Raw genomic sequence first — 16,138 nt, 5'->3', positions numbered from 1 at the left:
GTTCAGAGAGGGCAGCAGGAAGGTTTGATGTTTACTGGCCATGTGGAAGGGACTCAGAGGAAGGATTGCCCAGCTTTGGAGTTCAGGTCCAGCTCATCCTTAGCCAGTTTTAATAACTGTAATTATTCAACACACTTTTGTAGATTTGCCTCTTTAAAGTTCCCTCTTAAGAAAATGTTCTTACCTCACTGCAGCCATGACCCTTTAAAAACAGCTCCAGCACCTCTACAGGAAACAGTTGAGTTTCCCTATAGCAAAAACTGTGTCCTGTATTAATTTGATGCATTTAAAAGCATTGATTTAATTCACATTCCTACAGTATTCCCAAGACTGGGATTCTGATCTTTTGTGGTATTTCTGAGAGGTGAATCACAATCTAGTATTTTGCAATGGCAACAGATAAAAAGGTTTTGTCATGGCTGAGCTGCTCTTCAGTATTTCTGTTGTGAATCAAATAATTCAGGTAATGTGGGGGTTTAGTGTAGAACTGGAACTGGGCCTTAAAACCTCTCAGATAGTTTGTCCCTCAGGGACTGAGGCAGCTCATTCAGCGCTTGATTATGATGAAAATGTTCAGTGCAAGTTGAGTTTGAGGTGGGTGGTGCTGGGCCTGGGGTTCTCTCGAGTGCTCAGGAAACAGAAGCAGCAAGTGGTTGTGTTTGGAGAAGGGACATCCCTTCAGGGGCAGATCCTTGTGGTGGCAGCAGCTTTCCCTGCAGCCTTTGGTCCTAAAAAATGCCTTCTGTGATTCCTTTTCCTATTTAGTAATCCCTCCCTTCATGTTTGCTTGTGTTTTTAGTAAAATTCTGGCATTGTTTCAGCAAAACTGTTCCGGAAGGGGTTGGATCTTCCCGGGGAGCAGCTCTGCTGATGTAATGCTGGGAGGAGAGGGCAGGGCTGTGTCCTGGGAGCTCTCTGAGCCATGTGGAGCTGGGAACCCTTCCTGCACCCTTGTCCCCTTCCAGACAGGCTGAAAGCAGTAACCCTGCACAGATTGTCAGGGCAGTGCTGTTCCTGTTGATCAAGGTGTGCTCCAAACTTGATGAATTGTACCAGTGACACAGGGAGCAGCAGTTACAAGTGTTTCAGGTTTAGTTTATCCTTTTGTGGTAGGTAGCAAAGACAGGTTATCAAATCTGTTAGAAAATGCCAAAATTCAGTTCCTCCATCAAACTGTATTTTTGTTGCATGATTTTCAGTTAAAAAAAAAAACAACACACAAGTGGATTTCTGCTCTGACTTGCAAATTCTCTGCTGATAAATATAGTCAGCACTCCCCCCCTCCAGTATCACTACGGTGCAGTTCTTCCTTGGCACATTCTTCACTAAATCTGTTCAGACAAGGGAAAACATTCCCTCCTGGTCCAAGGCATGAGCACAGTGAAAGAGCAGAAGCGTCTGACAAGTGCTGGGAGCTGCAGAGAGCAGAGAGCTGCAGGTGAAGCAGTGATCCCATGGCTCAGGCAGGAAATATCCGCTTCCCTGGCAGCCCTGGGGGATCCTCATCCGTGACACGACGCTCCGGGTCCCTTTCCAAGCCTGTGCCAGGTGGTTGCGGGCACCGCATGCTGTGTTTGCTGCTTCCAGGTTCCTCAGCCTGTGGGGAGCAATAAACAGAGCTTTGACCACTCAGGCAACTGAGATCAGTCACAAATGTGATCACTTGGCAGCTGCAGCTTGGAGAAAAGAGCTCGGGGTTTGAATTCCAAGGCCTGGGATCCTGGCGCTGTGTCCGCTCGCCAAATGGCCCCGGCTCGGGTGTTAATGTGCTGCCCATTTGTTGGATCCTCTGATCCCGGGAAGCAGACGGTGGATGTGTGTCAGGCCTGTGAACATGGAACAATGAGCATCTGAGGGGTGTTAGGTTTCTTTCTGGGTTCTGGAGCTTTGTGATAAATACAAGAAAATACAGACGAGGCAGATAAAAATATCGAACAGTGCCTTTATTCATGAGGTGTGGAAGGGCTTGGCAGCCCTACCCAAGGAATAGCTCTGAACACAGTCTTATCTTCTTGTATGTTAACAGGAACCTCAAATCTGGCATGGGTGAACATTTCCATGCTTGTTTTTGCAACATAAATCACTGCAGTGGTTGTAAGAGTGGTATTTTCCTGTGAGTGAGCTTGAAAAACCTGGGTGCTGTGGCTTTGGAAGCTGCTATCATCACGTCCATCTTCATTGCTGTGTCAAAACCCACGGCACCACAGACCTAAAGGGAGGTTTGCTTAATGCCTCAGTGTCCTCTGGGGGAAGCAGTTGCCCCTTGTCTGCTTTTGAATGTGCAAGATCCTTCCCTTGATTACAGGTGGTGAGTTTATGGGTGGTTTGAGTGGGTGTAGCCAGTGAAATCCTTGTGCTTTCAGTGACACGTGTTATTGTGACACACGACCTTCTCTTGGCTTAGAATGAGCCTTTATGGCCCTTTGTGCTGGGTAATGGTAAAGCAGTTTTATTAAACTGTGAGAGATGAGTGGGGGAGGTGAGTGGTTGTGGCCATGCACAACCTGCAGCACAGCCTCAGATCAGCCCAGACCCTTCAGCCCTCTCCACTTATTGAGGTAACACAGACAGCAACTCTTATCTCTAATTTCTATTCTAAATCATCCCAGAATTGTGTTCTTGTTCCAACATCCTCTGTGTTGTTCTTCAATCCATTGCTCAGTATTTGAATCAGGGATGTTTTTTGTCCCAGAGTCCACTATGTGCCTTCTCTTGAGTGTCTGAGAAGTTTGGAACTCCCATTGGAAGTTTTCCATGTGATTGGGGTGTTTACAACTTGTCTTTCTCTCCTCTTTTCTCCCCTGCTTAGTAAGGATTAAATTCACAGGGCAGTTTTTGTGTTGTTGGAAAACACTTTCTCCTCTCTGGGACTCGATGTTTGTCACTGAGGATGATGGACACTTCAGACTTTGTTTGAATCTCTTGATTGTTTTGACCCCTTCCAGAAATCTGACACAAACAGGATGAGCTCACAAATCTAATTCCCAAAGGACACCAGGATTAAAGGTTGCCCTTGTTTGTTCTTTGCTTCTCGCAGCAGTTGGAATGAGTTTGATAACGTGGTGTCATTTTTAGCCAGTGCTGAGCACCCCAGGCTTGTGCACCAGTGAAAATTGAGGGGATTTTCTCCCCTCTCTCTTACTGATGCACTGAATGAGGAGTTTGAATTTTCAATGTGACAGCTCTTGGGCTGTCACAGGCTCACAGGGAACCCAGCACTGCCAAGGCTGCCACTAACCCATGTCCCCAAGTGCCACATCCACACACCTTTTAAATCCCTCCAGGGATGATGATTCCACCACTGCCCTGGGCAGTCTGTTCCAATGCTTTACAACCCTTTCAGTGAAGAAATTTCCCCTGATATCCAACCTAAACTTCCCCTGGCACAGCTTGGGGCTGTTTCCTCTTGTCCTGTCACTTGTTCCCTGTGAGAAGAGCCCAGTTCCCCCTGGCTGCATCAAAACAGACCCAGGAGTGTTGAGAGCTTGGAAAATCCTCGTCTTTGAAAGTGAAACTTGTTCCTATCTCACATTTCTCAGACAGTGTAGCTGAAGGTGAGTGCCCTGAACCTGTGGATCCATTCCTGGTGTTGATCTGTGACTCCAGGTTCCTGTTGCCCTTCCAGAGCCTGCAGTGGGGTTTGTGCTGACTGAACAAATCAGCCCTTACCCACCAGAGCAAACCCAGTGACGTGATCCTAAAACTGCCCCGTGCTGCCTGCACAAAGTTGTCTTTCCACTGTACCAGTCCCTTTCCAGGAGCAATTAAAACCCCCTGGAAGGTTGTGTCTTGTTGTGGTTTTGATTGTAGCATAAAGATAAGGACCAAGGAGAAATCCTCTGTGCCCAACGAGACCACGTCCCTCTGTCTGTTGTCTGTGTCCTCTGGAGGTGCTTAGATTGTGAAATTCTCCTCCAGTGAGGAGTGTGATATCAATCAGTCCTCTAGGATTAAATCCCACAAAGCTTGTACCTGGGGGGAATTTCTATGAAGATGTTGACACAGCAGGCAGGATTAAGGCTGGTCTGTTATCTCAGTGGTGCTTCCACACTGTGCATGAGGGATGCACTGAGAGAGGTTTGACTGAATTATGTGAACAATTTTGGGGATTCATCTTCTTTTTAGTGGGAGCATCCTGTTATTTCTGAATGTCTGTTTAACAGAGAAACTTATCTGTTGTGATAGGACAAGGGTAGAGGTTTTAAACTAAAAAAAAAGGATGAAGTTACATTAGATATTGGGAAGAAATTCTTCCCTGTGAGGGTGGGGAGGCCCTGGCCCAGGTTGCCCAGAGAAGCTGTGGCTGCCCCTGGATCCCTGGAAGTGTCCAAGGCCAGGTTGGACGGGGCTTGGAGCAACCTGGGGTGGTGGAAGGTGTCCCTGCCCATGGCAGGGGGTGGGACTGAGTGGTTTTTAAGGTCCCTTCCAACCCAAACATTTCTAGAGTTCTGTTCCCCGTGATGCTGCTGCTGGAGGGAGGAGTTCTCCTGAATCTGCAGATTGTCAGTGAAAACTCTTTTCTGTTTTGACTGTTTAAAACCAAGATGAAATGTGTGCTGGTGTTGACAGTGCTGGTGTTGACAATGCTGGTGTTTCTGGGTGGTCTCAGGTGGCAGGTCCAGCATTCCCATTCCAAAGAGCAACATCCAGCCCATGTCCAGAGCCAGAGCATGGCCCTGAACCCACAGTCCTCCGTGTGCAGTGGGACTTGTGTCTGACACCACATCCCTGCAGCGTTAGGATTAACTCTTTTCCCAAGATTTATTAATTTATAGCACTGAGGGTGAAGTATTTGCTCATATCCAGTCACTTTGTGGAATTAAAAATGTGGGAATTTTGAGAAGCCTGCCTGCCCAGGTGCTCCCTGTCCCTGCAGGGCTCTGGGAAGGGGGTTGTTCTTGGGGTCTGCTTGGGACTGAGCAATTTTTCACAAGCTGGGAGGAAGGTTTCCCCTTTTCCTGGGGAAGAGGAAAGCAAAAGGAGACACAGCTGGTCAGTTTGGGAGTCTCATTTCATTTCTGAATTCAGGGAATCATTACAAACCTAATTTACTTTGAGATTGGATTTTCTAAGGTGCGACTCTTGTGTGAGCTGTTTGTTTTTCTCATCCCTCTGGAGGTTCCTCCTCTGTCCTTTCCACAGAGGTTTTCCCTGTGTGTGGAAGTGTTTTATGCAATAACCCTCTCTGGTTTGGGGTCTGTGCACAGTGACCAGTCTGTGAAGGAGTTTGTGACCTGCTCCAGAAAGAAGATCAATGTTTTGGGGTGCAGGGGGCTGGGACACAACTGTGTGTTCTGCAGGATTTATCCCGTGGGGAATTAGGTGTCCATGTGGCATTGATTGCAACCCTGTGGTGTGGCAGGAAATGTGGGAATTCTGGACCTTTCTTGAAAGCTTATTTTCCCTTCAGAGTGTGTTGATGTACCAAAGTCAGCAGGAACCCCAAACCTGGGAGGCCCCTGACGTCCGAGAGACACATTTACGTGCTGGGGAAGACCCTGTTGGCATGCCCAGCTGTAGGATAAATTTTCTTGAGGAAGTTCTTTCAAAGGAGAACTTAAAGAGCTAAAGGAAGAAGAACCATTTCCCCCTTTGGCTGCTGTCCGTGTTCCCTCTGGCAGCCAGCAGGGTGAGAGGTGGCCCTGAGCGTCCCTGTCCCTCTTCCACCGTGGCTTTCCTTGGACACAGAGCTGTGCCAGGTCCAGGGGGTCAGTGTGGGGTTGGCACTGCTGCTGTGCCACGTTTGGACGTGGCACTTGTCCCCTGGATGTCACCCCGTGGTGTTTCATTTGCAATGAAAGGATGATTCAGTTAAAAACAAAGACATCGCTTTTCGCATGGAATATCCTCCTCTCACCTGCAACCAGGTGCTCCTTTGGGCACAGAACGTTCACAATTCCTTAAGATCCCGGTTTGTTTCCTTTTTAAACTGCCTGATTCCATGTGCCTCGTGCCCCTCTGGAGCGGGGCTGTCACCAGGAGCTCGGCCTCTCCCAAAACACCCAAAAGGAGCCGCTCCCAGTGTTCCCGCTCCTGGTTCCGCAGGGCAGAGCACGGTCGTGGGGTGGAGGGGTGAGCAAGAGGCCTCCTGTTGTTTTGAATTTTTTTAACCCATCCTCCCTGCCAAACGGCCTATTTTCTGCCCCTCATGGTTTCTGCCTAACAAATGGTGTTTCTTTTTTACAGCGTTATGATCCTGGACTTGTTGTGGTGATGGTAAACTTAGCAGTGGTAATTTTTTATTTTCAGACTGAATTACTCCTTTTGTCATCAGTGCACCAATGTTAGGCTTACTTTCTCTGTTGTAGCCATCATCCTTCTGCTTGGTCTTTCATTTTCCTTTCCTTTCCTTTCTTTATGCACACTTGTCTGATCCTTGTTCATTAAAGGGTATTGCTAAGAAGGGATGTTTCTGTTTGTGTTAGAACTGCCAAAATCAGTTTAAACATAAATTTCTAATACTGTCCAAACTTGATTTTTTTTTTCCTCCCCCCCAACACGATGGGCACTAGCACTTGCTACTGCAATTTCCAAATAGATTTTTGAATTAAAAAAAAAACAAACAAAAAACTTTGACTGCCTTAGAAGGCAAAAGTACTGATGCATTGTTTGTACACAGGGGTTTACCAGGGCAATGAGGCTGCATCCAAAGATGTCCATTGCTGGAGAAACAAAGAAACAAACAAACAAACAAAAAAAAACAAACAAAAAAAACCTCGAAAAAACAATTTAAATAATAAATTGTTGGCACCTGGTGCCAGCCATTCCATTTGGGTTCACCACTTACCAGTAAATCCCTGGCTGAGACGTTATGAAAGTGATATTGCACTTAGGAAGTCATTTTTATAACCTGTCTTTGATTTGGTCCTTTTGCTAAAAATTGCAGTCACTGCTTACTGTATTATACCATTGGGCGTGAGAGAAACCCTGTCAAACCTTGATACCCAAAACAAGGCTCAACCCAAAGTATTTTGGATCAAAATGGTCGCTGATTTTGGACCTGATGGATACCTGCCTGTCAAATTGCTGGGCATATCAACAAATCCATAGAGCAACTAATTAAATGGATTTATTTGATTTATTTCTGAATAAAAACCATGCCTCTGTACTTTAAGGTTCAAAAGCCCCTCTGGGGCTGTGGCTTTGGCAGGAATTAGAGCTGATGCTGGCAAAGAGTTCCCACCTATCCGGGTTTTCCGAGGCATTTTTAAAGACTTTGACCTTTTTGCACATGGAATCTTTTTGGCACGATTCAAACCTGTGGATCTTTTAGCCCAAAGGTATAATACCTGTGTATGTGTGTATAACAAAACAGTTGTTTACACCAAACAAGAGCAATAATAAGGGAAGTAAACATTCTGTTTTTTCACTCAAGGTATGCACCGGAGAAGGTAAGTACTCTGTTCAGTGGGTTACATCACAACCAACAGTGCCAGTTGTGATGTAAAAATCAAACATAATAATAATTTGAAATAATAATAATAAAAAAAAAAAAGCTGTGGTAGTAAAGTGCTTGTCTGCCCCATTTTGCTTTGTTTGGCTGGTTATGAGTGGATTAAAGATATGTTGTTTTTTTTTTTTAAGAAAAATAAAAAAAATCTCCAGCATAGTTTGATTAGTTCAAAGTCAATTTTCTTCGCAACTAGTCCTTTTCACAGCTTACAGGTGACACAGGAGTGCCAGAGCATCTCCTGGGGGGGCAGGTGTCACCCACCTGGCCGTGGCTGAAGGAAGTTTGGCATTCCTTGCTCCTGGGGAGGGACAAAAGCTGGTGGGAGGGAGGCTTCCACACCCTTTACAGGGAAGTCCTAAGTGATTATTCATGAGCTAGAGCAGCAAAATGTGTTTAACAACCTCTTCCCTCCTGTGGGAAGATGAGGAGCACGTTTGGCCCCTTGTGGAAGCCGTGAGGGACACGGGGGAACACGAACCACAAGAACATTTGACGTGGCCAGTTCTTGTTGAGAAAAGCCCTTTGTGAGCGCAGGGGGTGCAGGTTTGGCTGTAAGCTGTGAGAATGGCTCGTGTTTGGTTCACTGTAGCTTTCTGGTCTCTGCACTCCAAGGCAAGATCTCTAACCACCCAAACCCAATGTGTACACGAGCTGCGGTGCCGGGCTGCTCCTGATGCCTCTCTGTGTGTTCCTCTTCCAGGGAGGACGGATCCCATCCCTATCGTCGTCAAGTATGATGTCATGGGCATGGGCCGCATGGAGATGGAGGTAAGGTCTCCTCCACCCGCCCCCTCAGCCCTGCTTGGCTCTTGGGAACGGGTGGGGAAGGCAAAATTAAAAAAATTTCAAAGTGAGAATTTGGCATCAAAGATAACAGAACAACTTGCTCTTAAATCGACACAGTAAGAAAACACTTCTCCTCAAAAAAACACTTCTCAAACGCTTCTCCTCTCTGTTTATCCATGGGGAGCTGAGTTTTGAGGTCTGGATGCTCCCCAAAACCCCTGAGCTCTGTGATTTCCCCCCCCCCCAAAGCTGAGGTTGCTGTTGGCATGGACAGGACCCTCCACCTCATGTGCATTAATGACCCATTTTGCACAGAGAAAACGAAGCACAACATGCAAAGGTTCTGTTTCAAACCTCATGGGTTTTAAGCTGTGCATTCTGGCAGTGGGAGTGCAAAGTATTTATGGGACAAATTGCATCTCTTCTCTTTTTTATTTTTTTTTTTTTAAAAAAAAGCTTGACTACGCCGAGGATGCCACGGAGCGGAGGCGAGTGCTGGAGGTGGAGAAGGAAGACACCGAGGAGCTGAGGCAGAAATACAAGGTACAGAAAGGGGGGCATCAACCTCAGAGTGTCTGTGGGCTGGCTGGGAAAAGATTTCTTCTGATTTCTTCTCCTTAGGCTGCAGTGATGGTGGCAGGAATTAAGTGTTCTTGGGTTCCGTCATTGTTGAGATGATTTATATTTTAACAAACTGGTTATTCACTTCCTGGCATTAACCTTGGTGTTTGTTTAGCTGCTAAAGAGCTCCAGGACACCAGCAGGGCTTTTCTCTGTGTGCTTTGCTGCTGTTCTGGAAAAAAAAACAGTTTTATGGTGAGCAGGACATTTCCTTCCCTGTGCCCAGGGCTGCCAGATTTTTCTGGTGAACCTGCCACATTGTTGGTGCAAAACCTGCAGCTGCAGGTGTTAGAGGGGCTGGCAGGGAGGAGGTGTTGTCTTGTGAGTTGTGCATTATTGCATAAATCCTGCTTAATTTGGAAAGGTAGGAAATGGCTCCAGCTTGGAGAAATCGATGGGCTGTAGTTCTTTGGAAGAATTGCTTTGCCAACATTAAAAAAAAAAAAAGATTCTGTATTTCCATGGGGTTTACAAAACCTGTAGGGTTATTTTGTAAACCAGAGGCTGATAAAAATGAGCTGTTATTTGGGGTTGAGTGTGACATGCTGGAGCATTCTTGGATTAGCTGTAACCAGGTTCTCTGTGGGGACCTGGTCTTTGCTGGTCCTTTAATCCACTCATCCTCTTCCCAGCCCATCAGGTTTTAGGAAAACCTGCTTCTTCAGTTGTCCTGAGACTGGGGAAGTACCAGGGTTGAGGAAGAGCCCGAGACATCCAAATGAAGTGTCAGAGTTGCATAAATTTTATTTCTTTGAGAAATAATGGAAAAGTAGTTTCAATTCCATTAAAATTAAACATAACCTTGGCAAATCTAAAATTCCATTTCCCCAGCTGAACAGTTAATTCTGCAGGCAGTTTGTTCAGCTACAAAAATTTATAGCCTCATTTCCTCTTTTTTTTTTTTTTTTTTTTTGAGCCCTTGACTTGCTCAGTCAGTGAACTGCAGGTTTTTGGGCTGTGAATTCCCTGTGCCTGGAATTGTTCAAGGCCAGGTTGGACAGGGCTTGGGTCAGCCTGGGATAGTGGAAGGTGGGGTGGAAGTGGATGGTCTTTGAGGTCCATTCCAACCCAAGCTGTTTGAGGATTCTAAAGTTCTTGGGGTTTGCAATTCTCTTTTCAAATGCAGCTGAATATGTGCTGCTCTGAGACTCTTTTCTTTTCCTGCCCTTATCCAGCCCGGACATTTTCCAGGAGCTCTGGAGCAGCAGCAGCATCTCTCCCAGCTCCAGTGGGTTTTTATTATCATGCTTCATCCTTACCCCTTGCATTTTGGTATTAATCTGTGCAAAATCTCTGCAGTCCTTATTTTTGCTTTGCTCCACAGGAGGCCATTATGTAACTGTGCATCCTGATTAGCCATTCAGGGAGCCTCAAAGGAATTCGGGATAACTCTGCAGCCAAGAAGCAAGCCATAAATGTTCTTTAATTCCCTCCTTTTGTATAGATTCTGATCATTCAAATGGCTGAGTTTCATTGTTCAGCTGCAGGATGCTTGCTCAGAAAAACCTACCCATGGTGCAGGAAGCTTGTTCTGGGATTCAGAGGAACGTTAAACCTCAGCGTTCTGTGGATCTCACGCTGCTCTGTTTTCCTTTCTTGTCTTCCTGGGGACCTGCTTCAGGCTCAAACCTCCAGATTTGTTGATTTTTTTTTTCTTTTTTTCTTCTTAACAAGGGCATCTGGTAATAGATGGAAGCAGGAAGTTGCAATACATCTCTTTTATTTAGGAGGTGAACAGTGCTTTAAATTGAAAACAATCCCAGACATTAGCACAGGAATTTTTCAGATTTTTTTTTTTCCCCCTCCTCAGGTGTTGAAATTTTTTACATAAATTTTGCATCATATAAAACGTGCTCAGTAGTGTTCTTTTAATGCAGTTTTGATGTGGTAACTGGGAGATAAAACGTATTGCCTTGAACAAGATCTGAACTGAAAAGAAAAAAAATCTTGCACAGTTTATCTCTCTTAAATGTTTGCTGCTTCCTCTTGCTGGGCAAGGAAGCTTCCCATGAGAAGTTTATATTGAATATGGAAACTCTTAAACCCTTCAGTGCTTTTTCTCTAATGTTAGGCTATTTTTTTTGTATAATTCTCTTTATTCCAGTTGAATTGCCTGTGGTAAGTGGCTGTTTGGGATGTGCTGCTGCACTGGGCTTTGGGATGTAGCGTTTGCAGCTGGTTTTGAGTAAGAAGCAGTGTAAGAGCTTCCACCTCCTCAGAGTAAACCTTCCCCAGTGCTTGTGCAGGGTGGTGATGTTTTATTAATTCTGCTGGTGGGGCTGTAATTGAGCCAGCCTGGCCAGGGGAGGGGCTGCTTTGCCCTCAGGTTGCTGTGTCTGGGGCTCAGGTGTGTCTGAGCTGGGGCTGTGCCCTGGGGACAGGGCTGGGGAGCAGCACAGGCTCCTTCCAGCACCTGCATTTCCAGCCACTACAGCCACCTGAGGGACTGGGATTGCCCCAGAGTCCCAGAGCTTGTGCCCACCCAAAACCTGTAGCTAATGAGGGCAGGTTGTGACTGTTGCCAATCCAGACACCACCTCTGCCTGCAGGTTTGGTTTTCCACCTATAAAAGCGCTGAATTATAAGGAAATAAATCCTGTCTGCAGCCTTCAAGGTGGTCTCCTTCCCCCTGTTCATTAAATGCAGCTCCCTGTGCCCAGTGTGATCCTTGTGTCTGGGCTCAGCCTGATGGACAGCGTTGCTCCTGGGAAGGTTTCACTGACAGGGAATCTGCTGGGGTGGGTTGGGCTCCTTGGTGTCTGAGCAGTGATTCCCAGCTGGAGCTGCATTCCTCCCTCCTGAATCCAGGCACACAAACCAAGATCAAGCAGGCAGCTGTTAGCACTCAAAATGGAGGAAGCACCAGCATTTGAAGTTCTGTTCCAAAGGCAGGAATCCTCCTTGGTTTGATGTGTGTTTGTGCATCTTACACGCTGCCGGTGCATTTGTGGGTGAGCTCAAGGCTTTGAACCTCTCCTTGGAGCACAGACAATCCCACAGGCTCTCCTGAGGCAGAGCTGCCTTCCCCTGTCAGTGCTGGAGGCCTTGTTTCAAGACTGTTTTAGTGATACCTGTGCTCTGACAAGGTGATATTCTGTGTGAGAAATGGAGTCGGTGGCATTGCAAAGTTCTGGAATCACACCTGTGAATTTGCAAAGACTGCTCAGCTTAATAAGCTGGGCTCAGCAAGGCCAAGTGTCAGGTCCTGCTCTTGGGTCACAACAACCCCATGGAGTGCTCCAGAGTGAGGGAAGAGTGGCTGGAAAGCTGGAAAAGAACCTTGAATCCTTGGTTCAGCTCTGGGCCCCTCATGAAAAGAAAAACGTTGAGGGGCTGGAGTGTGCCCTGGGAAGGGAATGGAGCTGGGAAGGGGCTGGAGCAGCAGGAGCAGCTGAGGGAGCTGGGGGGGCTCAGCCTAGAGAAAAGGAGGCTCAGGGGGGACCTTCTGGCTCTGCAACCCCCTGACAGGAGGGGGGAGCTGGGGGGGGTTGGGCTCTGCTCCCAGGGAATGAGGGACAGGAGGAGAGGGAATGGCCTCAGGCTGTGCCAGGGGAGGGTCAGGTTGGACATCAGGAGGAATTTCTTCCTGGAAAAGGTGGTCAGGCACTGGAAGGAGCTGCCCAGGGCAGTGGTGGAGTCCCCATCCCTGGAGGTGTCCAAGGAAGGCCTGGATGTGGCACTGAGTGCTCTGGGCTGGGGGACAAGGTGAGGATTGGGCACAGGGTGGGCTCAATGATCTTGGGAAGTCTTTTCCAATCCGATTGATTCTGTGATAAATATAACCATCAATATACTCTTAAGTTTTTCTGAAACACTATTTTTCCTTGAAGGACTAACTCCTCATCTTCCAGTCTGTTTTACAGGATGTTTAACAGAAGCATTTCTTTGTTCATTTTTTAGGATTATGTTGATAAAGAAAAGGCCATTGCCAAGGCTTTGGAAGACCTCAGAGCAAACTTCTACTGTGAACTCTGTGACAAGCAGTATCAGAAGCATCAGGAGTTTGACAACCACATAAACTCTTATGACCACGCTCACAAACAGGTAACCAAGTGTTGATAGCACAGTGCACCAGTCTGATGTTCATCGTGGTGGTCTTGTCTGTGGTTAATACTTGGAATTTCCCTGGTGTATCTGTTTTCCTTATAGCTCCAGGAATAGGTGCTTTGTGTTGCTGGGTAAGATTTTTATGCCCACCATGCATTTAAAAATCCAAAACAACAGAGAAACCCCAAACCCCAATCCACCATTGGCATCACGGAGCCCCAGTTCTGAGAGACCCAGGGGCAGGAATGGGCTGCTGTTAAACTGGGAATAGAACATGTGGATATGGATGGCTCCCAGTTTGCTTTTAGCACAGTACAGCTTTGGGGAGTGATGATACACCATGTGTGAGTATTTTTTAGGACTTCTGTCTGTGTTCTGTCGAGTTACTGAAAACAGACTAGGAAATAATGGGCTGTGTCAAAGGAGCACTTCCCAAATCCTGTAACCCACAGGAGAAGGTGGATTTGGAGTCTATGTGGAGCTGGCTTTGTTCCCAAGGTAGGGATGTGTTCACAGGGTGTTTCACACTGCACAGTAAATAATAAAAAGTTCATGTGTTAGCCTGGTCTGTTTGACCACTTAAGCTGCTAAATGAGATGTAACTGCACAGCAGACAGCGGTGTTGGGCTCATCCAGAGCTGGAATGGCTCAGAGGAGGGTTTTGATGTTCCTAGTCATAAATTCTAACAACACAATCATTAAAATGCTGATACCTCGTGGAGGATGTGCTGCAGAGTACTAGAGCTTGCAAAATAGCAGTGAACAGCTTAAAAACAGGAATATGGCATTAGAATATGATTTTTTTGTGTGTGGATTAAGTGTAGCATGTGATAGTATTCCGAGTAGATTCTGTAAGGGAGTCTTAACAGGAATTCTCATGGCAGGGCAGTTTTCTGTGACCAAGTTTGGTTTAGTGGGATTCAGAGCAGAAATGCCTTCATTCACTTTGTGTTGGGCAAAGGGCTGTTTTGGCACAGTCCTGACACCTGAGAGCTGTGAACTGCACCTGAAGGTTTCCATCAGCTTGGCTGAAACTCGAGTGCAACGACCTGCATTTATTTAGGAGGTGGAAGGACCTGTTTGTGTCACATTCTCAGTGTGCTGATGCAGCATAATTATGTCAACTCCTGTTCAAACCCTCGGTGACTAATGGGGGACTGACGTGAGCCTGGCAAGGCCCAGAGCTGTTCTAGCACCTGGAGATGCTGTGAAGGAAGAAACAAACCTGTGGAAGCAACCTCCCCTCGTTGGTATAAAAGGAATGATCAGCAGGAGTGACCTGAGAGAAAAATGTCTTGTAGGCACACAGGGTGGGGACATCTTCTCATCAGCAGGAAGAATTTAGGGGTTGCTGATTATTTTAAAAGGAATTATGTTCTTGGATAATTCAGTCCATTGCAGTCACTTCAGGCAGGCTTTGGAGCAAATGAGCCTCCAAACTGTGGCTGCATCACCCAGCATTAATTTCCAGTTACAGAGGGATTTAGACAAAGAAGCAATTCATGCTTTGCTTAGGGAAAAAATTGCTTGTCCAGCTTTGTGTCAGGCTGAAATGTGTGTGACCCTGTTGGGTCTGTGTTCAGGGAGTGAACTTGAAACTCCAGAGACATAATGAGAGTGAATTTGCATAAGTAACATCATCTCGCTGCTGTGTCCAGTCTAAATTTTAAGGTAGTTTAATTAAAAAAAAAAAAAAGAAAAAAAGCTGTACTTTTTATATGTTGCATGTTGATGTTTCACACTTTGCCTTTTTGGACAAGAAGGCAAGGTTACAGAAAGGGGAGCACAAAGTTTTTGAGGAAAACCAGAAAGTTTTCTTCAAAGTAGGCCACTCAGTTGGCTTTCTTGGAAAGATGAGCTGCTACAGTATCTTAGATAGTTACAGCAACCTGGCTTGGTGTAATGTTATCTGCAATATTTTGTCTTCTCAGTGGTAATTTTTGAGGCAACAGAGCTCGTTTTTCCCTTTTTCTTGGCTTGATTTCCCCAGGATCATTTTTGCTTTTAAGTATTTTTAGTTCCACATCCCCTGACGTTGAAGTGTTTGCTTATCCCTCTTTGGTGCAGCGAGCCACAGGCTGTCCCTGTAAATAGATGTTCCATCCTCAGATCCCTTTCTGCTCCCCAGTTATAAAGACACTGTCTTGTATTCCAGGAAGGAACTCAGGATTATTGCCAAACAGGGATGATAGGTAAGTGTGTTGATCCCAACCGGATAAATTTTGGACCCACCAAAATTGTGCCAACACCAAACAATTAAAGGGGAGGTTTATTCCATCATTTCCTGACTATCCTGCTTTTTTAGAGCATTTGGCTCCATCTGAATCAACCTCAACACCAAGTTTCTATCTAAAAGGCAGAATTTCCTTACCTTGGAAAACAACCTTCCATTTATTCTCACAAACCTGTTTCAGTTGCTGTATTTTAACCATGCTGCTGGAGGTGTGCAATGTTGTTCCCTAGCTTTTTTTTTTTAATTAGGTTGATAGTTGAGATGAGAAGTGCAGCTGTTTTAAAGACCTGTAACCTTCTGGTCACCCTCTGGTCCCTCTTGGGGGAAGTCAGAGGACTAAAAGCAACTGGAGTGGGTGCAGATGGCACTGCAGGAGGGACAATAAGCTCAGTTCCCTCACAGATCCTTCAGTGAGCAACTGGAAAAGTCTTTAACCATGGATCTCATAACTTCTTGTACCCTGGAAAGCTGCTGATGTCTTTAATGGTGGCTTTTTTAGCTGTGAGATCTTGATCTAAAGGCCTGGTAGGTTATGAAGGGTCCTGCCTTGGATGGTGTCCAGTCACAATTGTCAACAGAGTAATAATTAATAATAATGTACAGAAAAAAGGTGGAAAATGTTGGAAGAAAACTTCTGCAGCTAGAGAGGAGCTTGGGTGGTGAATATGGACCCAGTGTATATCCCTGGAAGTGTCCAAGACCAGGTTGGAGAGGGCATGGAGGGTGTCCCTGCCCATGGCAGAGGGTGGGACTGGATGGGCTTTAAGGTCTTTTCCAACCCAAAATAGTCTGTGGTTCTGTGATTTTTGTGCAGCTTTTCTGTCCTGATCCTTGGGAGCTCCCACAGTCCTGGAGCACTCTGGGCTCAGTGGGAATGTGACCTTAGGGCATTATATCCAAGTGGGCCCTTAATTCTGTTTGGGGTTTTGACATCAAGATAGAAACTCCACGTTAGGTTTGTGTGAAGATGAGGGTGGGTGCCCTTACCTGGGGCTGTA

The 16,138-nt window shown here is 46.1% G+C and overlaps 1 protein-coding gene across 5 annotated transcripts in view; it reads left to right on the top strand.

Annotated features, from left to right (window-relative positions):
• The window catches only part of GPATCH8 (G-patch domain containing 8), a 53,188-nt gene that overhangs the window by 26,700 nt on the left and 10,350 nt on the right, over positions 1-16,138 (top strand). For 4 of the 5 annotated variants that reach the window (XM_027701177.1, XM_027701180.1, XM_027701181.1 and 1 more), the window contains 3 exons: positions 8,154-8,221; positions 8,696-8,782; positions 12,761-12,904. In XM_027701177.1, coding sequence (XP_027556978.1) covers positions 8,154-8,221; positions 8,696-8,782; positions 12,761-12,904 — 299 coding nt within the window. Of the gene's footprint in view, positions 1-6,186; positions 6,232-8,153; positions 8,222-8,695; positions 8,783-12,760; positions 12,905-16,138 lie in introns of all 5 variants that reach the window. The other variant, XM_027701182.1, reaches the window with a different exon arrangement.

This window comes from Neopelma chrysocephalum, unplaced genomic scaffold (assembly GCF_003984885.1).
Source record: "Neopelma chrysocephalum unplaced genomic scaffold, ASM398488v2 Primary Assembly neopelma1_150, whole genome shotgun sequence".
NCBI lineage: Eukaryota > Metazoa > Chordata > Aves > Passeriformes > Pipridae > Neopelma > Neopelma chrysocephalum.
This window is presented reverse-complemented; position numbering and strand designations above follow the sequence as displayed.